The sequence below is a fragment of the Cetorhinus maximus genome, chromosome 6, assembly GCF_964194155.1.
Source record: "Cetorhinus maximus chromosome 6, sCetMax3.hap1.1, whole genome shotgun sequence".
In the NCBI taxonomy this organism is placed as follows: domain Eukaryota; kingdom Metazoa; phylum Chordata; class Chondrichthyes; order Lamniformes; family Cetorhinidae; genus Cetorhinus; species Cetorhinus maximus.
In genome coordinates this window covers 100,885,356-100,908,070 of record NC_135884.1, presented here as the reverse complement: position 1 = coordinate 100,908,070, position 22,715 = coordinate 100,885,356, and the positions used below count along the sequence as shown (strand labels likewise).

Here is a 22,715-nt window from a genome sequence, read left to right as displayed (position 1 = left end):
CTCATTCTCTCTGTGTGCTCTCAGTGCCTTTAAGGTGGGGCTGGCCCCCATCACACCAGCATCTGCAACCACTGATGCTGTGCACCAGCTCCTGAAGGGCTAAGGTGCTGAAGGCGGACACAGCATCAGATGTGTCTAAAATTTCATGGCTACATCTCTGGGATGGCCCTGATCATGGAGCGCAAATGAGCTGCCCTCAGCCAGACAGGAGTCAGACATTCACAGAAGCTGTGTGAAAATCTATGGAGTGTCCTCACTGCATGTTGTTGTCATCTTCCTGCGATCGAGCGACTATGAGGGCCTCCACTGCATCTCCATGAAAGGAGCATTCTCACAGAGGGTATTGGTGCTGAGATAAGCCAGACTGGAGTCAAACGTTCACAACTGCGATGTGAGAATCTATGGGGACACCTCACTGCATGTCGTCATCATCCGCCACAAATCTGGCAGCTATGAGGGCCTCCCGAGCGTGACTGCCTCGTCTAGCCAGTGCGATAGCCTCATCCCCGTCATCGTCACCGCAAAGGACCCCCTCAGCCTCATCCCCATCATCGTCACCACAAAGGACCCCCTCACCCTCACCCCCGGTGGCGTCGTCCTCATCTGAGGAGGCCCCCAGGTCCTCCATCTTCTCCTCAGACAGCTGCACGTTCAGTGAGTGGAAGCCCTTGCGATTGATGTAGTCCACCGAGTATAGCGATGGAGACCTGAGTGCCACATGAGTGCAGTCAATCACACCCTGCACCTGTGGGAATTCCGAGATCAGGGCAAATCCAAAGGCCCTTGCATCCTGGCTGTCCCAATCCTGGGCAAAATGCACAAAGTTGTGTGCCATGGAGAAGATGGCATTTGTGACCTCATGGATGCATTTGTGGGTGGTGGCTTGTGAAATCCAACAGAGGTCACCTGTGGAGCCCTGAAAGGAGCCACTGGCATAGAAATTGAGCGCCGTGGTCATTTTCACAGGCACTGGCAGTGGATGCCCTTCATGACATGGCGCCAAATCCTGCAGTAAGTGGCAGATGTGAGCCACCAGGTCCCTAGACATGCACAGTCATTGGTGACACTGGTTCTCAGTCATCTGCAGGAATAGCAGGCGGTGTCTGTAGACCCCGGGTGTCCCTGGGTGCCAACCAGCCACGGCTCGCTGTCGTTCCTGGGCAGCGTGTGCAGTAGTTCCTGCTGCCCCTTCTTCATTAGGTTGCTGCTCCTGCCTTTGCGCAGTCAGGAGCCTTAGTCACTCTCTCCTCAGTCTTCTACCATCTCTGTAGGCCATCAGGCATACACCATGATCCTGACGTGGTCCTCCTGCAGCATGAAGGAGAGAGAGAGAGACGTGGTTATCATGGTTGTACTTAGCACCTTCCCTGGCTCTGTGTGACCGCCCCTTAACACTTCCTGGAGAGTGCTGGTCACCCCTCGGATGGCCAGAGATGAAAGTGCTGCAATGGTTCCCCTGTCAAACTGCGACAAGGGGGACACTGGTCCAATTAGCTTTTGAATGCGGGAACCGCAGCCTGCCGTTGGCAGACTGAGTGGACGATCGTGACCTGCATTCATGCCATCGTGAAGCAGGTCACGCCATATTTTCCGTGCACGCCACCTATCACGCCCACCCCCAGCGGGCTTGGAAAATTCTGCCCTTAGTCTCTGTCTGACAACAGTTAGCAACTAACAGATATTTACTGCTGCTTAGAGACAAGACACAAAGAGAAAAATTAGGTACTTACCTCAGAGTTCCAGGGTCTCTAGTAATGCTGGTAGGTTGTCAGGTACAATGAAATAGTTATGTTCGTCTCTGCCCATCGAACTTCACATTACAAATAGATTGTTAGCTATTGGCCAATACAAATCATAAACACAACATTAAGGAGCAACTATTTTCAAGAAAACCCACATCAGAATAATGACTATTTTATCAATAATATTCAATTTTATTATTAATTTATTAGGTTTCCCCTTAGAACAGGCTTGTCCAATGCACGGGCTTGTGGGCCGGATGTGGCTGGGAAGCCCCTCAATGTGGCCCCCAGGGTGGTTTTCAAAATGCCATTGTGCATTGAAAGATTCAGAAAGAAACTGCTCCTCCAATCACAGGCTGGTCCTCTCCTGTGTTTGCTGCTGATAGTCTCACTCATGAGCCTATCAGCAGCAAATGTGGGAGAGAAGCAGCCTGTGATTGGAGGAGCAGCATTGTTGGAAGCAGCGAGTGGGGAAAGAGATGGGGAGGGAGGGAGAGGGGCTGTTGTGCTGTGTGGGGGACGGAGGGACTCAGTGCTGGGCTGGAAGATGCTAGTTGCGATGGTGGGGGTGAAAAGACTCAGCCCAGGGGTGGGGGGGAAGAGTGAATGTGAGAGTGAAGGGGGCTCTGCGCCCAATCTGGAGTCTAGGCTGGGACATCATGAGACAGAGGGGTTATGCCGCAATAAATCCATCACGGCTACAAATTCAGAGAGCCCTCTTAATCTCTCTATATTTCTTATTGGAGGCGCCAAAAATTAAACGTCAAAAAAACACGCAGGTGCTGCCCCATTCACCAGCAGAATCTGCTGCTCCATGCAGCGATGTTCCCAGTGACAGTTCCTCTGTCCTTGTGCTGCTTCATCACACCTGCTGGAGAGAACTCCCAAACTTCTCTCGTGCGACCCCTGATAACACGGTGGGCAACGAAAAATTCCATGCAATTGACTCTTTAACAAGCTCTATAGCTTGTTAATTGGTGATTTTAAAATGGCAGGTGGACTTCCAATTTACATGCCCACTCGCCTTGCATAATATGAGACTGGTGTGATGACATATTGCTGACCCAACATTATCACGCCGTATTTTACTTTCGTTAGGAGGGCAGCCTGCCCGATTTGCAGCCAGCCCCAAGTATTTGATCAGGAGACAGTATAAATTTCTTCGAACTCTATTAAACACATACTTTCAGATGCAGACACTGAGCCCATAAATCATTTCTCTGCTCTGAAGAAGTCATATGGGCTCGAAACGTTAACCCTTTTTTTCTCCACAGATGCTGTTAGACCTGCTGAGTTTTTCCAGCATTTTATTTTTGAATCATTTCTACATCTGCGCAGCGTGGATGTGGTCTGTAGCTGGCGATATCACACTGGCAGTGCATAGTGAAAGACTTAAGTACTCACCCATCTTGGCACAGGGCAAATATATTTTAATGACATTTGACTTGTTTTTAGTACATATTCCTATTAAAATAAGTAAATAGAAGTACTGCAGGTAAGCAGCTTACATGTGCTGAATCACTTACATCTTGAACTTCATCTTAGATACCCTAGACTCCATGAAAAACATTACCCTCTCTCACCCTGGCTGTTTCCCTGGAATGGCCCTTATTTCTGCTTCCTTAAGTCCAAGGGAGACAGCGTTGAGCATTTATGGCAGACAGCTGCTTCAGTGATTCATCACCTGCCTGCTCCCTCAATGATATTCCCACTGCTGACCACCCAACCTCCTTGCTGGGCCCCCATGTTAGCTGATATTGTTAACAGCCCTCTCCCTCCCCTCCCCTTCAAATATGCCATCGAAACACCCCCTCCTCAATGAGAATACCATTGACCCCACTTGTCCTTGCAAACTACTTCTCCAACTCCAACCTCACTTTTCTCTCCAAAGTCCTGTCACTTCCCAAATTTGTGCCCTTCTTTCCCAGAACTCCACATTTGAATCCATCCAAGCAGATTTCCAACCCTGCCAAAGTAATGAAACAGCTCTTATCATAGTCTCAAATGATATCCTATGTGACTATGAGTGTGCTAACCATCCCTCTTCCAACCTTTCCGCAGCGCCTGACATGGTTGATCACACCGTCCTCCTCCATCACCTTTCCTCTGTCATCCAGCTGGATGGGACTGCATTCATCTAGTTCCATTCTCACATATCCAGTCATAACCAGTGAATCAACTACAAGGGCTTCCCACTCCCATACTGTATTCTGCTGCCCAATCCCCAACCCCTCCCCATCCTTGGGCTGCTATTTCCATCTACATGCTGCCCCTTGGTGATATCATCCAAAAACACATCAGGCTTCACATGGACACTGTTGATACCCAGCCCTACTTCAACAACATGGCCCCTCCAATGTCTCCAAATTGTCAGACTACTTGCTTGACATCCAGTCCTGAATGAGCAGAAATTTCCTCCAAAGCCATTGTCTTCAATTCCCAGCTCAAAAATCCATTCCCTTGCCATCGACTCCATCCCTCTCCCTGACAACTCAGACTGAGCCAGACTCTTTGCAACCATTTGATGGCGAGGAGCTGTGGATCACATATCCACACCACTAGTAAGATAGCCTCTTTCCACCTTCATAACATTGCCAAACTCTGTCCCCACCTCAGCTTATTTGCTGCTGAAAACCCTTACCCATGCTTTTATTACCTCTCACACTTGACTACCTTGACTATTCCAAAGCTCTGCTAGTCAACCTCCCATCTTCCATAAACTTGAACTCATCAAAATCACCCTACCAAGTCACATTCACCTATCAGCCTTGTACTTGTGATCTACATTAGCTCCTGGTCCAGCAACACCTCAATATAAAATTCTCAGCCTTACTTTCAAATATCTCTGTGACCTTGCCCCTTCACTATCCGTAATAGTAACTGTAACCTTCTATAGTCCTACAACCATCTGCACCAATCCAATTCTGGCTTCTTGATAACCCTGATTTTAATCACTCCATCACTGGTGATCATATTTTCAGCTGAGTAGACCCTAAACTTGAATTCCCTCCTTAACCTCTACACCTTTCTATCTCTCTCTTCCTTTAAGACACTCCTTAAATCCTACCTTTCTGCAGATGTGCCTCAGTGTCAAATTTTGCTTGATAACACTCCTGTGAAGCACCATAAGATGTTTCACACTATGTTACAGGTGCTGTGTAAATGCAAGTTGTTGCTGTTTTATAAATTCAGCCAACAAGGGAAGGTTGGCAATCAAGAGTTTAGCAGGAAGCAGGAGATAGGTCTCATGGATGAAAAGTTCAGAAAGAATATTGGAGTAGAAACTGTGGACATTGAAGGTTCCTGGGGATGACTGTTGGCAATGTGAAAAGGGGGATGCAAGGGCAGCTGAATTGATGTCTCCATACTGATGCCAAAATAATCCATAATTACTTTCTTTTCAAGGTGAGTTTGGAAGGGTGAGAGATGGAGTTAAGGACTAATTTGGTAATGGAGAAAAGGAGCTTTTTCCCCTTCAGGATAATCCTAGAATAATGAATAGTTTTAGCAGGGGAAGATGAGTTAGAGTTTGATGCAATAAAGTCTGGACTAGTAATGGTCGTGCTATATTCAAATATTTGAACCCCTTGGACTTGAACAGGGAATGAAAAATTCTGTACTAGGGATGCAAGACAGTGAAGGTTTTGCTGAAATTAAGAAACTAAAATGGGGAGGTGACAAATTGTTGGAACAAATTAGTAGCTGTAGAGGTATGGTGAATTTAGGGTTAAGTGTTAGAGCAAAGTTTGAGCAAATTCACATTAAACCTTGATAGGTATTTGATAGCAAATCAGTCTTCTAAAATAAAATTAAATATTCACTAAAAAATATTGTTTTTATTTACTATCAAAGAACAGTAAAAGGACTTCACTGTGAATGTCACATAAATTAGAAAAAACATTACACTGCTGAACAGCTCTGAATAATAACAATTAGGAGTTAAACAAGGCACTAATATATAAGAAACTATTTCAGTTATAATTGTTATCTATTGTGATAAATATGACCTCCAATACAAAGCTAATCTTTCATCTGCTCCAAAATTCCCCTCAGAAATTAAATTTTCTTTTTTAGTGAAGGCATGGAATCTTTCATGTTTCTCCGATCCTCCTAGTCTTCCAGGGCTGTGCACCATCTCTGTCTGGGAAGACGTATGGACAGCATGCCTGCTCCAGTCCATAGCTCCGCTGAGTCAATAGCTAGGAGGTGCCAAGAGCAGCCCATGGATGCAGTGTCATACTAGTATGTGTGTTGGTTTATTATTACACCTGTGGCAATTGTACTCAATACTGCAATAAATAAACTAACATGGATCAATGTAAAAACACAAGGAAAAAACATGAATGTTTCAGAAAAATTTAAACATTGCCATTAACATAAGTTGCTACAAAATAAATGACTAATTGCATGCAAGCAATGAACAACAGTCAGTCTTGTGTCAAAATTGGTCCAGCAAGATATGAAACTGCCCATTTCAGCAGCCCATTTGGAATTCTGAAAAATACAAACAATGTAGATTGTGAAATTAATGCAGTGCACAAGAAAATGTTAGCAATTTCTGCATCCAGCAATGTGAGAATAGAACTAAAAAGTTGTATACAACTGAAATAGTAATTCTGCTTACTATCATTTCTTTTTCTGTTCAGGCAACAATGCATTTGAAACTGAGGTATTGCTACTAATGTTTTTGGTAAAAATCTAAGTTTGTAAATCGCAGATAAGTAAATTTGGAGTGCTAGGATTTAGCAATTACTGAACAAGCAGTAAAACTACCCAAAGGTCATTATGGAAAGAGAAATAACTCCAATCATCTCTTTGGGCTTCTTACTGCATTTTCCAGCATGACAACAAACACCAAATGTGGATAAAATTAAAGTTGCAACTACTTCCTCAAATCATTCCTTTCCACACTGCAGTCCCCTTCCTGAGTCCCCCTTTCATTACTCCACAATGCTTCCATCATTTCTCTCACCTAACCCTCACTAAACTCATATTTGTCCACAAAGCCCACTAAAATGCTCCTTCAAAACAGCCACCTCGCAGCTCTTGATCTTTTCAAGCAGATGCTTGTGGACATCATTGCATATTTATCCTTCAATATGGTGCCTATGATTTTCCAATCTGTTAACACTCTCCTAAAAAAAATCATTCTAGTTCAATTCCACCATTTGCTCCAACTGTTGCACCATCTGCAACATTCCCTTCTAAAGTTCTGAAGCCTCATTGTCATTTTTCCTTGTTATGCTGTTTCTTTGCTTATCCAGAGCATCAGTGGTCACTTTCTGGCCTTATTGTCCGAGGTTCCCACCTTCTTTGACAGTGTTGACCCATTCTATCCTCCATTACAGGACACTGCTACAGTGCTCTCATGTGATTCCAATCTGGCCAGTAATGGTATACAATCTATTCCTCCAATAACATTTCCTCCTCTGCTCATTTGTGATTTCTTTTGTACTGAAGGCCACACCCTTTTCATTCTCATCATCATTGATGTACTCCTTTTCAACAGCAACATGTAAGTTGTTCCAAATGTACACAGCACTAACTTGTTACTTCCAGCATTGAACTCAAGGCTACTGCCACCCTCTTCAACAGCCATTTAACATCAAGACCAATGCACTCTTTTTGACTTCCAAATGCATCTAAATGACTCCGGCCTTCGCTCCATCAACCTCCCCAGTGTTTCACCTCAGGTTCAGATTGAGATATAAAATTTTGGCAAGCTACTTGGCCCAGAACTCAGCACCTCTCCCCATTTGCAGTCTATTATTAGAGCTGACTGCTTCCACCTTCAAACCCTTGGCATACCTCTGTCCCTACCGCTTACCCTCTGCTGCTAAAATCTTAATCCATTGTTCTAATATATTGCAACTCTTTCTCCACACTGGCTCTTCATCCAGAATCTAACAAACATACAAGTTAGTAGAAGACCACTCGGCCCCTTGTGCCTCCTCCGCCATTCAATAAGATCATGGTTGATCTGAATGTAACCTCAACTCCACAGTCCTGCCTACCCCCCCAATAACCTTTCACCCCCTTGTTAATCAAGAATCTATCTAGCTCTGCCTTAAAAATATTCAAAGACTCTGCTTCCACTGCCTTTTGAGGAAGAGTTCCAAAGACTCAAGAGAAAAAAATTTCTCCTCATCTGTCTTAAATAAATGACCCCTTATTTTTAAACACTCCTTAGTTCTAGATTCTCCCACAAAGGAAACATCCTCTCCATATACACCCTGTCAAGACTCCTCTTTAAAGGTTCCAATTAAGTCGCTCTTACACTTCTAAATTCCAGTGGATACAAGCCTAACCTGTCCAGCCTCTCTCATATGACAACCCACCCAATCCTGGTATTAGTCAAGTAAACCTTCTCTGAGCTGCTTCTAACACATTTACATCTTTCTTTAAATAAGGAAGCCAGTACTGTACACAGTACTCCAGATGTGGTCTCACTAGTGCCCTGTATAACTGAAGCATAATCTCCCTACATTTGAAATCAATTCCCCTCACAATAAATGATAACATTCTATTAGCTTTCCTACTTATCTGCTCTACCTGCACTAACCTTTTGTGATTCATGCATGAGGACTACCAGATCCCTCAATCTCAGAGCTCTGCAATCGCTCACCATTTAGATAATAAGCTTCCTTTTCATTCTTCCTGCCAAAATGAAAAACTTCACGTTTGCCCACATTACACTCCATTTACCAGATCTTTGCCCACTCACTTAACCTACCTATGTCACTTTGTAGCCTCCTTACATCCTCTCCATAATTTACTTTCTTACCCATCTTTGTGTCATCGACAAATTTAGCAACCATTCCTTTGGTCCCTTCATCCAAGTCATTTATATAAATTGTAAAAAGTTGAGGCCCCAGCACTGATTCCTGTGGTACACCACTTGCCAATCAGAAAAAGACCCATTTATGCCAACTCCGTTTTCTGTTAGCTAATCAATTTCTATCCATGCTAATCTGTTACCCCAATGCCACGAACTTTTATTTTCTGCAATAACCTTTGCTGTGGCACTTTATCAACTGCCTTCTGGAAATCTAAGTATAGTACATCCACTGGTTCCCCTTTATCCGCAGCACATGTGATTCCTTCAAAGAGCTCCAATAAATTGGTTAAATATGATTTCCCTTTTACAAAAACATATTGACTCTGCCTGATTGCCTTGAATTTTTCTTAAGTGCCCTGCCACAACATCTTTAATAATAGCTTCTAACATTTTCCCTATGACAGATGTTAGGCTAACTGGCCTACAGTTTCCTGCTTTCTGTCTCCCTCCCTTTTTGAATAAAAGGTTATATTTGCTATTTTCCAATCTAATGGAACCTTCCCAGAATCTAGGGAATTTTGGAAAATTAAAACTAGTGCATCAACTATCTCACTAGCCACTTCTTTCAAGACCTTAGGGTGAAGTCCATCTGGACCTGGGGATTTGTCAGCCCGCAGCCCCAACAATTTGCTCAATGCAACATCCCTGGTGATTGTAATTTTCCTGAGTTCCTCCCTCCCTTCCATTTCCCGGATTTACAGCTATTTCCAGGATGTTACTTGTGTCCTCACAGTGAAGATTGAAAAAATACCCGTTTAATTTGTCCACCATCTAGCCTTCTCTCCATTGTCAATTCCCCAGACGCACTCTCCAAAGGACCAATGCTCACTTTGTTACCTCTTATTTAAATATCTGTCATTATATTACTAGTAGCTTTCTCATACTCTAATTTCTCCCTCCTTATTAATCTTTTTGTCATTCTTTGCTGTTCTTTATATTCTAATCTTCTGACCTACCACCCGTCTTTGCGTAATTATGTGCTTTTTCTTTATGTTTGATGCTGTCTTTAACTTTTTTTTAGTTAACCACAGATGGTGGGTCCTTCCCTTGGAATTTTTCCTCTCATTGGAATGTATATATTCTGTGTATTCTGAAATATCTCTTTAAATGTCTGCCACTGAACTTCTATTGACATATCCCTTAGCCTCAATTGCCAGTTCACTTTAGCTAACTCTGTTTTCATGTCCTCATAATTGCCCTTATTTAAGTTTAAAATACTAGCCTTGGACGCACTCATTTCTCCCTCAAAATAAACGTAAAATTGAATCATATTATGATTGCTGTTACCTAGGGGTGCCTTCACCAGGTGGTTATCAATTAATCCCATCTCATTGCTCAATACCAGATCTAGTATAAGCTGCTCTCTGGTTGGCTCCAGAATGTGCTATTCTAAGAAAGTATCCCGAAAACATTCTAAGAGCTCCTCATCTCAGTTACTTTTGTCCATCTGATTTTTTCAGTCTATATGTAGATTAAAATCCCCCATGATTATTGCTGTACCTTTCTGGCAAGCTCCCATTATCTCTTCTTTTATACTCTGTCCTACTGTGTAGTTACAATTAGGAGGCCTGTGCACCACTCCCACGAGTGACTTCTTGCCTTTATCATTCCTCATCTTAATCCAAACCACTTCTACATCCTGATTTCCTGAACTTAGGTCATCCCTCTCTAATGTGTTAATACCATCATTAATCAACAGAGCCACCCTCTCCACCTTTTCCCAACTTCTGGTCCTTCCTAAATGTGACATACCCTTCAATATTCAGGTCTCAATCTATATCATCCTGTAGCCATGTCTCTGCAATGGCTATCAGATCGTGCTTCTTTATTTCTATTTGCACCATCAGTTCACCTGTTTTGTTTCGAATGTTACATGTGTTTAGATAGAGCCTTTAGTTTTGTCTTCTTATTACTTTTGTAATGTCTAGCCTTATCTGAATTGCTCTTAGATTTGTACTCCCTGTCCCTTCCTATCACAGTCTGTTTATCATTTCCCATATTAATACCTGTCTCTCGTGCCTTGTCTCTACTCTTTGGTTTACCATATCTTCCCAAATTTGATCCCTTGCTTCTACTATTCAGTTTAAAACCCTCTCTATTTCCCAAGTTAGTTGGGCTCACAAGGACACCAGTCTCAGCATAGCAGTCCCAACGGTACAGATCCCACTTTCCCCAAAACTCGTGCCAGTGCCCCACAAACTGGAACCCACTTCTCCCACACCAATCTTTAAGCCACGCATTCATTTCTCTAATCTTATTTGTCCTATGCCAATTTGCACATGGTTCAAGTAATAATCCAGAAATTATTACCTTTGAGGTTCTGCTTAATTTGGTGCCTAGCTCGTCATACTGGCTATGCAGAGCCTCCTTCCTCATCCTGTCTATGTCGTTGGTATCTACATGGACCAGTGGATCTTCCCCCTCCCAGCGCAAGTTCCTCTCCAGCCTTGATCAGATATCCCGAGCCCTGGCACTGGGCAGGCAACAAAACCGCCTGGACTCTCGCTCTTTGCTATAGAGAACAGTGTCAATCCCCCTTACTATACTGTCCTACTACATTCCTTTTTGCTCCCTTCACTCCACCCTAACTCCATGATTTATTCTAACTACACATCACTTCATAACCCCCTGCTCCTCCAGCACTAGTTTACTCTTCATTTCCCACTCCACCATTTGCAGCTGCTGCTTCAATTATAATGTTCTCACCCTTTGGAACTTTTTCCACTTTGTCACCTCTCTCCTTACTTTCAAAAGGCTCCTCAAGGCCCTCCCAGTTCAATCAGGCTTTCACCTTCCCTATCCTTTATGTCTTCTAATCAGCTTCCGCTATCCTACAAGGCTGTCAACATTTCTCTATACTTGAAAAGCACTGTAGAAATGTAGTTTCTATCATATGCAAAGGTTTAGGTAATGATGTGCGATGCAGGAGATGAAAAGGGGCTCATCCTCAACTGGTATTCCTACTGGCACTATACTAAGAGGAGGCTTTATCACTCTTATGTGGTCATCTGATTGAGGGAAGGAAAATGGTTGGTTGTGAGTTAACCAAAGAATATTAATGGCATTTGGGTGAGACTCACTGAGAGGGAGTGCAAATGGAAATGGGGAGATATTTTTTAAAAACAAGAACATTTGTGTTTACAGAATACAAACCTTACAGAGTTCACCTGAGAGATCAGCTCGGCATTGGGTGCTGGATAGCTGTACAAAAATTGACTTCCATCAGGATGTCTCTGCAAAGATTACAGAAAAATATTTATGGCTCATGCAAGAAACCTATAACCTTTCAGGAGCTCCCACACAGTGAGGTGCTGAGTTAACAAGCAAAGGCTCAAAAGGTATATAGTCACCAGAGTGACAAACTTGGCAATGATGGAAGGAATTAGGCATAACTGAAGTAAACAATAAATTAAGCATGCTGGAAAGAAACCACTGATTAGTAAAACCTTCCTATATTAAACTTCATTACCACCTACTCATAACATAAACATTATCACTAGCAATATTGTGTTTAAACTTGATTACTACAAACACATGTTGGATGAAGCCTCCTGCCCTCTAATAATGATACAGTTCATTCATTCATTCATTCATGTGTGTTTTGTCCGAAGGCAGGCTTTGGCTCATCATCTGATCCTTCAGCCCGAGCCATTTCCTTGGTAGTTTTAATGTTAAACAGTGTCAATGTTAAATAGCAGCTGTTTTTAAGGCCACTGAAAGCTAATTCCTATCTAATGCTGCATTTATATTGCAGAACTACTTCCTGAAATGGGACAACATCAGCCACCACTCCTATTGCTTTGGCAGCCACCTTGACCTAGCCATCGCTGCTCTGATTTACTTTAGGAAGACTGAATGTGTTATTTGCTGGAAACTGCAAGATGAGTGAGAACAAAGCTGTGTCATTGGCATTTACAGGAAAGATGTCATTTACAGGAAAGATGTCAGCACTGTAACCACTTAAAGCATAAAGTTTGAACACCTCTGTCTTCAAGCTACTGTGCACTTATTCCAGGTCAGGAATGTAGATTGAATGCTGCACATCAAATCTGTTGGCATGAGCAGTTACAATGCAAGCCTGCCACAATTTTCAGAATTGCTGCAATTTGTCATCTGGCAATGTAATCATGCAACAGTCTATCCTTATAATTAGCCTAGTGCAAGTTAAGATATTGTCTAAGGTTCTGTACATCTTCCTAATTAAAAAGAGAGAATAACGATTATAGAAGCTATATGGAAATAAAGTATATTTTTTAAGAAACAAAATGGTCTTTCAATAAGCAAAATAATAAAAACAGTAAGATAAAAGCAGAATACTGCGGATGCTGGAAATCTGAAACAAAAACAAAACTTGCTGGAAAAACTCAGCAGGTTTGACAGCATCTGTGAAGAGGAAGACAGAGTCAACGTTTCAAGTCCATATGATTCTTCAATCAGAACTAAAGAGAAACAGAAATGTGGTGAAATATAAGCTGTTTAAGGGGAGTTGGACAGTAATGCTGTGATCAGCCTCTCGCACCTCACTTACATTGAGCCCGGTTGCAGCTTAATCCAGAGGGAACATGGTTGCATCCCAGTTCACCTGATACAGTTTGCAAAATCACCAGCAAACCTGCTCCAATTCCCCCAGCCTTCAAAATCATCACATGTAGCTTGCTATTACACTACAGTGCTGCCCAGCATCAATATGTGTTACAGTGCAGCGATAAGATTGGCAAGGAAGGGGCACAGCTTTCTTTCTTTGATCATTTTCCTGGATGCTCCATTTTAACAGACATTGGCTATTTTTGTTTTCTCCACCAATAGTGGTGATAAAGAATTGGTGTACGCTATTATCAAAAGATTAGTATACAGAAACTAGAAAGAACTGCAAGGCTGGAATCCAAATTGACAATAATGGACATGTCATTAAGTTCACACTAACACACAAAAACCTAACTGTACAGAAATTAAGAAAAGCTCCTATTTAAGTGACAGTATAAACAGCATTTTAGAATTCAAACAGAACAAATAATCCTGTAATTACAGACTACACAGCTTGAGGTTACTGTTTGTTAGATAGCTTACCAGAGGTTTAACTTTGTCCTGTTTAGCATTTAGAGAAAGCGCATGTTTCACACCAGCAGCAACATCCTCTGTGGGCTGCACAGCAGGAGCTTCTGAGGATGCTTCTCTTCCACAATCTCTGACTTGTTCAGATGGTCTCTCAGAAACAAAATCAAGTTTATTATACTTTAACATCATTCTCATTTTGTTTTCTGGTATATTTCTCAAATCAGCATCTTTAAACATTGTATTCGTTCCACCTTCTTGCCTTCTGCAAGACTCTTCATGGCTAGTAATGGTATTCATCTGACAGACATCATTAGTTATTTCATCAAAATTATCTTTTCCAATGAAAGTTTCATCACTACTGACGTTCCACGAGTTCTGATCCTCACTTACAGCCACAGTCTGTTTTAAGGAAGTGCCCGGCTTAACTCGGTTTCCATCTCCTTCATCCTCTGAATCCACAAATTGCCGTTTCCTTTTTGCAGCTCTCAAGATTTCATAGGGCTCTTCATCTTCACCATAATTTGACTGCTGATCTCCTGCTTCCAGCACATCGTTTGTGGCTGCTGTTGAGTAATTATATGCCACTGTACTTGGTCCACATGGGCCACCATTTAGATTTGTGTGACTACTTCCTGCTGTTGATAACACAGGGGCTATGTTTTTAAACAGACTCACACAACTCAAATTACTATAATTGTTAGCTGCAACAGATAGAGGAGATATATTTTTAAACAAGCGTTTGGAGGCAGTCCTGCTGCGATTTAGAGTTTCCTCTATCTTGTCCTCATCAAGATTAACAGGTGGCTCCTCAGGCTCAGTCACATTTGTTCTGACTCTTCTACTGTCTGCAGATGTGTTTGGAATGTGAGAGGGGCTTCCAACACACAGCACTTCTGAATGCGACTGTTCTTGCTGGGATCCATCTGTATACAACTCTAATGATTTCTCCGGATCCTGCATGCTGCTATCAGGAAGCTGAGGCTCAATGGCTTGCCTGCTGTAGGCAGGACTATCAGAAAATATGGAAGACAGCTGGCCATCACATTTACCAACATGCTTCTTACACGGTTCTGAAGCACATGAAACACAAGTTTCTGTAACAAAATAAAAGATCAGGTATAAATTAATTACGCCACTTCATTCAATCCAAGTATTAAAAACCTTACAATCACAAATACTTCCAGTCAACATTTTCATTACAAATTCCTATCGGCACATTTACAGTGGAAACTCCAATGCCACCACTGGGGTAGGGTGTAATTATGGCAGGACATGTTTGCATACATATGTTGTTTCCATGATCAAGATGGACATAGGAATTTATAAACAGAAATACAAGAAGTGTGTACAATTTAAAAATTGGGACTGAATTATATCTGTATTCCCTGATTCACTTTCTCCCATCCTCTGATTCCAGTTCACCTGAGAATTACATGTGAGTTTTACTCCCATGTGCAATGCCTCAGGAGATTGACTAATGTAATTTCTAAATCATAAGTACTTCAGAAATGTATATTTATTCACCTGTATATAACCAAGTTTCTTAATTACATTACAAATTAAGTGGTTGAAAGATAATTTAATAGAAACAAACTGCACTAACCCCATCAGTTCTACAATATGCTATTATAAACAGAGGTTGGGGCAGTCATGGTCTAAAAATTAAAAAGGATCAACTAACTAACAGACAAGGGATTGAACCTGCCATTTCCCAAGGACATCAAAAGACTAAAATATTTCTGTTTTTTGTTCTTTATACAGCCAAATATCTCCCCTCACTTGCTCCTCTAAAGTCATTGAATCCTTACTAGAGTACTGGTCCAAGGGTTAACATCTGGTACCTGGCTATGATGGTGAGTGCTGACAGGCTAATCAACTGCAGAGCATCACAGCTGAATGTGATCCCACCCTGACCTGACATCCACAAATATACACTTCCAGGAGAGGTAAATTCATACTGATTAGAATGGGAAACTGCCCCACCCAATGTCAACATCACCCTAAATGCAGGGACACTGAAGCAAAGTGTTGCAAACCTCCCCGCAACATGCAGTAGCTAATTTTACAGGATAGAGCTGAAAACAGATCCTGATAAAAATAGAAAGAATAAGTCTTTTAATTAACACCTTGCAAATCCTCAGGAAGCCACAAAGCATTTCACAACCAAGGAGTTATTTTTGAAGTGTAGCCACTATTATATGTAATCAATATATGCACAACAAAATCCCAGAAAAAAAACTTGAGATAAGTGACAGTCTGGTTTGGTGAAGTTAGTTGAAGAATGCATTTTGCCAGGGCACCAGGAGAACTCCTCTCTCCTTCAAATATTGACTTTGGACATTTCACATTGCACAGGCATAGACTGGCAGTTCAATCGCACATCATCTCTAGCAATGCAATACTCCTTCAGTACTGCACTGAAATGTCAGCTCTGATTACATGCTCAAACACTGGAATAGGTTTGAAGCATGAATCTTCTGTCAGAAGAGTGCTCCCACTGAACCAATCCGACAGTAGTAAGGAAAACATTAAATAAAGTCCTAAACATTTCCTGAAGCTGATCAAACAAATTAATGTATGTAGTCAAAACGATCATTTCTATACAATTTTGTGCTGTCAATATTTGAGCTGTTCCACTATACAAAAATAATTTAGTGGCCAACAGTGACAATTATTTTGCCACAGGGGCTGGTTTTACAATCATTAATCTTTGGTGCATTAGTCCAAAAGACATTACTTGGATGATCACACCTTGCATTGAAGACAATCTGGGCCAGAACTTCTGAGGAGTGGCAATCATAGTCGGTATGGGGTGGGGAGGGTAGCCTCAATCAGAAGAACACTAAATCTTTAAAACCATAAGCAGAAGCAGCATTGCCCATATGAAAACATGGAATTTGACAGAAGATTTCCACCTTTTGATGAATTGAAAATCCCCGCAAAAGGGGAAAACAATTTCCTGATGTATGCACAAGAAACATCAAAGCAGAAAATCTCTCCTCAGAGATACAAAAGAAAGAATTCTGTAAAATGCAAATACACAACAATTAAGTTTTGCGGTATATTGTTTCCCAAGTCATAGGATGCAATATAATTTTCAGTTTCCATAACACAGGTCAGACCTCAGTCTAAGCTAAATCCAGAAGTAGAAACATAACAGAATTGATATTTGCAAATAACAGCTAACCTACAGGGCTTTTAACATCTTTTTGTAGACAATTACCAAATAATTTTTTTTTAAATTCACTGCTCAGCACAAGATATTAAACCAACCAGACTTCAAAAGATTGGTTCTGCCATGTACACAGCTGAATATCTGACTACGTGATTGATCACCTTTAATGCTCAATTATTCTTTTTGGAAATTTGTTTCTAAAAGCTGAAAACCAATCCAAGCACATTACTCACCCCCTGAAGATGGAATTCCAGCAAGACACACAGGTGATACTGCATTCCAAGGATTCTGTGAAGCTGCTGCTTCCTGTCCATCTGTAACTCATATTACAACAAATTCTCCTTATCTGTTCTATCACACAGTTTTTAATATATTAGACAGTACTGATGCATGTTTCTTTTAAGGATTTGATGGCATCCCTCTTTCCCACTTCTTCAATCTTCTCCATTCTCCTAAAAGATGCTGATCCACATTTGCATATAGCCTCATATACGCCTTGTAATATCCTACTCAAGTGACTGCTTCTTATGCACTTAGACAGCAAGTATCTGCAGGATTTTAACCACAAGTCTATAGCCAAGACAATCATATCCTCACTCAATGCCCACACACATACGTTTTTCAACCACAATCATCTGACAGTAATCAAGACTCTGGATTCTGGTTGCTATGTCTCTAGACCGAGGACAACTGCAATGTCCCTTGTGCTACCATTTTTTAAAATCCCAAGCAGATGATCTAAAACTTTCAAAGGCTTAGGTTAACTGCTTACTTTAAACCAAGTAACTAGCAGTCATTGTCAGGTGGGATAGTGTTTCTTGTGGATTGGAGTCAAGTCAATTCGCTAGTCACCTTACAAGTGCAGACAGAATGCAAAAGTGTAAATAACATATTTCATTTTGTCCCATTAATCTCTAGAAATTTGCTTTCCCCTATTGCCATCAGTGGTTGGTTATCAGATACTGTACTAGTCCTCTAAGTTTCTAAATTCTACTTCACCATGCTTAAAGTTGAATTTTGAAAATTTACTGTCCTAATACATGACTTTCCAAAAGCTGTTGTCCTCATTGTGTGAAAACATACCTGCATTATTTAAGAATGCATCTGTGTCACCATTATGCTCCACCTCAGGGTCATCATCTTCAGTGTGTACAAAATCATCCTTCCATTCTAATAATAAAAAAAAATGAAAGCAGATTAGTTTTCCCATCAGTTCACACCAAATTAATTTGATTTCTTGGTTAGATCAAGAAATGGGTGTGGGCACTGGATACAGCAAAAAATATGGACACTGACAACAACCTGAATTGTAGTGCTGAAGACTTGTGCTCCAGAACTGGCTATGCCCCTTGCCCAGCTGTTCCAGTACAACTACAACACTGGCATCTACCCAACAGTATGGAAAATTGCCCAGGCATGCCCCACCCACAAGAAGCAGGACAAATCCTATCCACCCAATTACCACCCGTCTTTTCTCAATAATTGGCAAAGTAATGGAAGGTGTCATCAACAGTGCTATCAAGCTGCACTCACTCAGCATTTATCTGTTCACCAATGTGGAGTTTGGGTTCCACCAAGGGAACTCAGCTCCAAATCTCATTACAGCCTTGGTACAAATAAAGGCAAAAGAATTCCAGAAGTGAGAGGAGTATGACTGTCCTTGACATCAAGGCAGCATTTGAACAAGTGCAGCATCAAGAAGCCCTAGCAAAACTGAAGTCAATGGGAATTGGGGGAAAACTCTCCACCGATTGGAGTCATATCTAACCCAAAGGTAAGGTGGTTGTGGTTATTGGAGGCCAATCATCTCAGTCTCAGGACAATGCAGGAGTTCCTCAGGGTAGAACCTCCTGACCAACCATCTTCAGCTGCTTCATCAATGATCTTCCCTTCATCATTAAGATCAGAAGTGGGAATGTTTGCTGAAGACCAAAGTGGTCAGCACCACTCAATACCTCAGATACCGACATCAGTGCCCGCATACAGCAAGACCTGGACAACATTCAGGCTTGGGTTAATAAATGGCAAGTAACAGCTGTGCCACAAGTGCCAGGAAATGACCTTCTCCAATAACCGAGAATCTAACCAGCTCCCTTTGACGTTCAACAGCATTACAACTCTGGCTCCTTCATCAACATCCTGGGGGTTACCCTTGACCAAAAATTTAACTCGACTAGCCATATAAATACTATGGCTACAAGAACAGGGTCAGACCAAGAGCTGGTGATTTTACAGCGTGTAACTCACCTCCTGACTCCTCAAAGCCTGTCCATCTACATGGCATAATTCAGGAGTGTAGTGCAATACTCTTCATTTGCCTGGATGATTCCAGCTCCAACAACACTCAAGATGTTCAACACCATCCAGGAACAAGCAACCTACTTGATTGTTTAAAGGTGGTGGGTGGGGTGTGACATGCACTCCCTCCATCACTGGCACACTGTGACAGCAGTGGGTACCATCTACAAGATGCAGCGCAGCAACTCTCCTTTGACTACACCTTCCAAACCCACAATCACTACCATCTAGGAGAGCAAGGGCAGCAGACACATGGGAACACCACAATCTGCAAGTTCCCTTCAAAGTCAATATTCAGGAAATTAAAGTAATGTTGGAGATTTTAAAAATGTCTCGTAATTCCATCTATGTTTCCCAATCTTTAATTTACTTTATGTACATGACTTCGAGCTAATTTATATTTCTTGGTTTAGACGTTGTGTCTTAATGAGCACTCTTCAATCCGATTTGTTGAAGTTTTTTTCATTCATTCATGGGATGTGGGCTTCAATGGCTGGGTCAGTATTTATTGCTCATCCCTAGTTGCCCTTGAGAAGGTGGTGGTGAGTTGCCTTCTTGAACCGCTGCAGTCAATGTGGTGTAGGTACACCCACAGTGCTGTTAGGAAGGGAGTTCCAGAATTTTGACCCAGTGACAGTGAAGGGATGGTGATATATTTCTTCTAGATTTCCAGCATCCACAGTATTTTGCTTTTATATATTTCCAAGTCAGTGAGTGAGTGGCTTGGAGAGGAACATCCAGGTAGTGGTGTCACTCACAATGTCACCAATGCCCCCATTCAAAAGTGAAAAAAATCTTTTTGGGCAACTGTCAGCAAGGTGAATGGCGAGCAACATTTGTTTGTGACTGCATGAAAAATTTGGGCCATTTAGTCTTTGAGCTCAATTTGCAGAGTAAGCTATTCAATTCAGTTATATGGGAGATAAAACAAAGTTCTGCGAGTATCCAACAATATTACACTTTCCATAATATTAAAATAAAAGCTTACAAAAAGTGGGCGAAATTTTATCCAGAGTGCCTGCCTACTCATGACAGGCAATGCAAGAAAGAGTGTGCATGCAAGTGAGAAAAATAGATGCAATTTTGTCCACGAAAATATTGAAATAAAAAGCATTTATAATGGTTCCGCAAACAATGTTTTAGTTAATACCTAAACAAAACATCCTGCTTACTTCATGCAATCAGGCAAGTGCATTCATTTTCTTTAAAAGGGGAAAATTATTTAAAACAAGAAACGCATTGATGCAAGATCAATACTACCATTGCCTTCCTACTATAATAATCAATTTGAACAGATGCACACACGTTGCTTATTAGCACTTAACTCTCCTGTCTTTTCTGTCCTTGTGAGCATGGACTTGGATGGACCATAAAATACTGTATCTGTACATGTTTAATGTGAATTACAGAAACAAAAGGAAGCCCAGCAGCCCAACCACTTTTGTTCAAATAGAAATCGCAACTCTCAGCATGAATTTTTCCAGATTTTCATTGGGTTACTTGCACACTATTCACTCCATTAATCACTTAAAAAAAGAACTGACGGAGTCTGCAAGTCCAACAACCTCATTTTGCTGATGGACAAAGCATACCAATAGGGGAGAACACAGGGAGCAATATATTTTAAAACAAAGAATGAGAACACAAAACTATAAAATCTTGATATGTTTATAATTTCCACAGAATAAATAATGGGTATTGTTCAGTTTGCTTACTTTTTATATTATTTAAGACTTCTTCTTGATTAGACGAAATCATAAGCATAGCTTCGGGAATAGTGAAAACATCTTTGTTGTTCTATAGGAGAAAATCAAGTGTTAGCATGATGACTACATAAATACCATCTTTACTACCTCAGGACGTTGTTAATTTTCATACATTATCAGACATGTAACAATCCTAGAAAAATGATCAATTCTCACAAAATGACTGGAAGTTACAACATCATGTGTATATAACACTATCCAAACACACATTAACTCTCTGGTTTCATTCATTGCCAATGATATCTGAACTATAGAAAGTTAATGGCACTCACCAGCTTTTCTTGCATTCTGAAAATAATGCAACAAATGTGCAGCTATTTATAGGAGGCACTACAGATCTGAAATTCAGTGTACCTTAAAATATGTTTGCAATCATATGACACCCTATCAGACATCTACTAGAAAGCAACTTGCATAACAGCATCCATTGCTCCGAATTAACTCAAATCTTTCTATGGTGAATATTTATTTTATCTCGTATTATAGTTCCAGAAGCTTACTAACTACTGAAATTAGGCTGAATTGCCTTTTAGAGGTACTGGCTGATAGCCCTCAGATGGATTTCCCAAGCATCAAATTGGGAAATCACACCTTTTTCCTTAGTGTAAAGCCAATCAACCATAAGCAAAGACACTTAAAAGCAGCAATTCAACCAGGTGTGATTCTGATCATTGACTGATGAGCCATTCACATTAACAATTAGTGCAAACCTCTGAAACAAGCAACAGGAAAAGATGACTAGTCAGAGAGTCCCAAATGGATAGTGTCAGGTTTTTAGGGGAAGGTAACAATTAGATTAATTACATAAATTAAGCAGGTGAGTTGTCAAAATTTGAGCAATTATAGTGATTTAAATCATGAAACTTCCAAGACAGTGGTTAAATATGGTGGTACTGAGATATCTAGGCCAAGAGGTCGAAGGTTTGATTCCTGCTACGTGCTGAGTCAGCCAACACATTGCCCAATTGCACACATGAGAAGGGCTGCTTGAGAAATCAATCTGAAGACTACCAGTTGTGGTGGCCTAGACAAATAGGGAACCCACTTAGTACTAAAAGGGTTAATGGAGAAATTGAATTAAATGCTTAGGCCTAAGAGAAAATACTGCAACCTCAAAGAACAATACCATTTTGTCTGACTACTGTTGTAGGATGAGCCCCGAGACATTCCATGTTGCTCTTTCTCAGGCCGAATGTAATCAAAGTTGTGATAACCAAGTGCATAGGCACCGCACCTGTTGTGGTGGGAATGGGAATTAACTAAAACATGGATTGGTCAGTTAACATATGCAAATAAGCAGATTGAGATGTGCAAATTTTACTGATTGGTTGTAAAATGCTTTTAAGCAAATGTTTGTGTATTCTGCTTTGAGACGGTGCACAAGTAACAAATGGGGTTTCTATGTATTAATGATGCCTTGGTGTGATTAATCTCTGACACAGTCAGTACCTCTAAAAGGCAATTCAACTTAATGTTAGTAGTTGGTAAGCTTCTGCAACTATAATATGAGATAAAATAAATATTAACTCAAATCTTTTTAAGTGAATCAGGAACAATGGATGCTGCTATGCAAATGGATTTCCAGTAGGTGTCTTATAGGGCGTCAGATGATTGCTAACATATATTAAGGTACACTGAGAATTTCAGATCTGTAGTGCCCCTGGAGACAATGTTAGAGAAGATGGATGCCTTCTGAGTGGAGCGTGTAGTGCTTCCAGAGTGGCCTGCATGGTGCCCATGCTCGGAAGCATGCATGTGCCCATGTCCCATGCACATACTGGAAGTCTCCTAATTGGTACTGTCATGATTCAAACAGCTGGACCAGCTGATTTGATGCTCTG

At 41.3% G+C, this 22,715-nt stretch overlaps 2 protein-coding genes across 3 annotated transcripts in view; one reads left to right on the top strand and one right to left on the bottom strand.

Moving 5' to 3' along the window:
• carmil2 (capping protein regulator and myosin 1 linker 2) overlaps positions 1-12,808 on the top strand; it is a 198,951-nt gene extending 186,143 nt beyond the window's left edge. Inside the window, exon 41 of the mRNA XM_078544182.1 lies at positions 12,335-12,808. The gene's annotated coding sequence lies outside the window, so the exon portion shown is untranslated. The remainder of the gene's footprint in view (positions 1-12,334) is intronic.
• Positions 5,566-22,715, bottom strand: part of acd (ACD shelterin complex subunit and telomerase recruitment factor) — a 32,550-nt gene continuing 15,400 nt past the window's right edge. The window contains exons 8-13 of one of the 2 annotated variants that reach the window (XM_078544192.1): positions 20,824-20,905; positions 17,894-17,980; positions 17,044-17,124; positions 13,648-14,729; positions 11,734-11,813; positions 5,566-6,236 (exon numbers count right to left, since the gene is read on the bottom strand). In XM_078544192.1, the coding sequence (XP_078400318.1) occupies positions 6,170-6,236; positions 11,734-11,813; positions 13,648-14,729; positions 17,044-17,124; positions 17,894-17,980; positions 20,824-20,905 (1,479 nt within the window). In that variant the 3' untranslated portion in view covers positions 5,566-6,169. The remainder of the gene's footprint in view (positions 6,237-11,733; positions 11,814-13,647; positions 14,730-17,043; positions 17,125-17,893; positions 17,981-20,823; positions 20,906-22,715) is intronic. The other variant, XM_078544193.1, reaches the window with a different exon arrangement.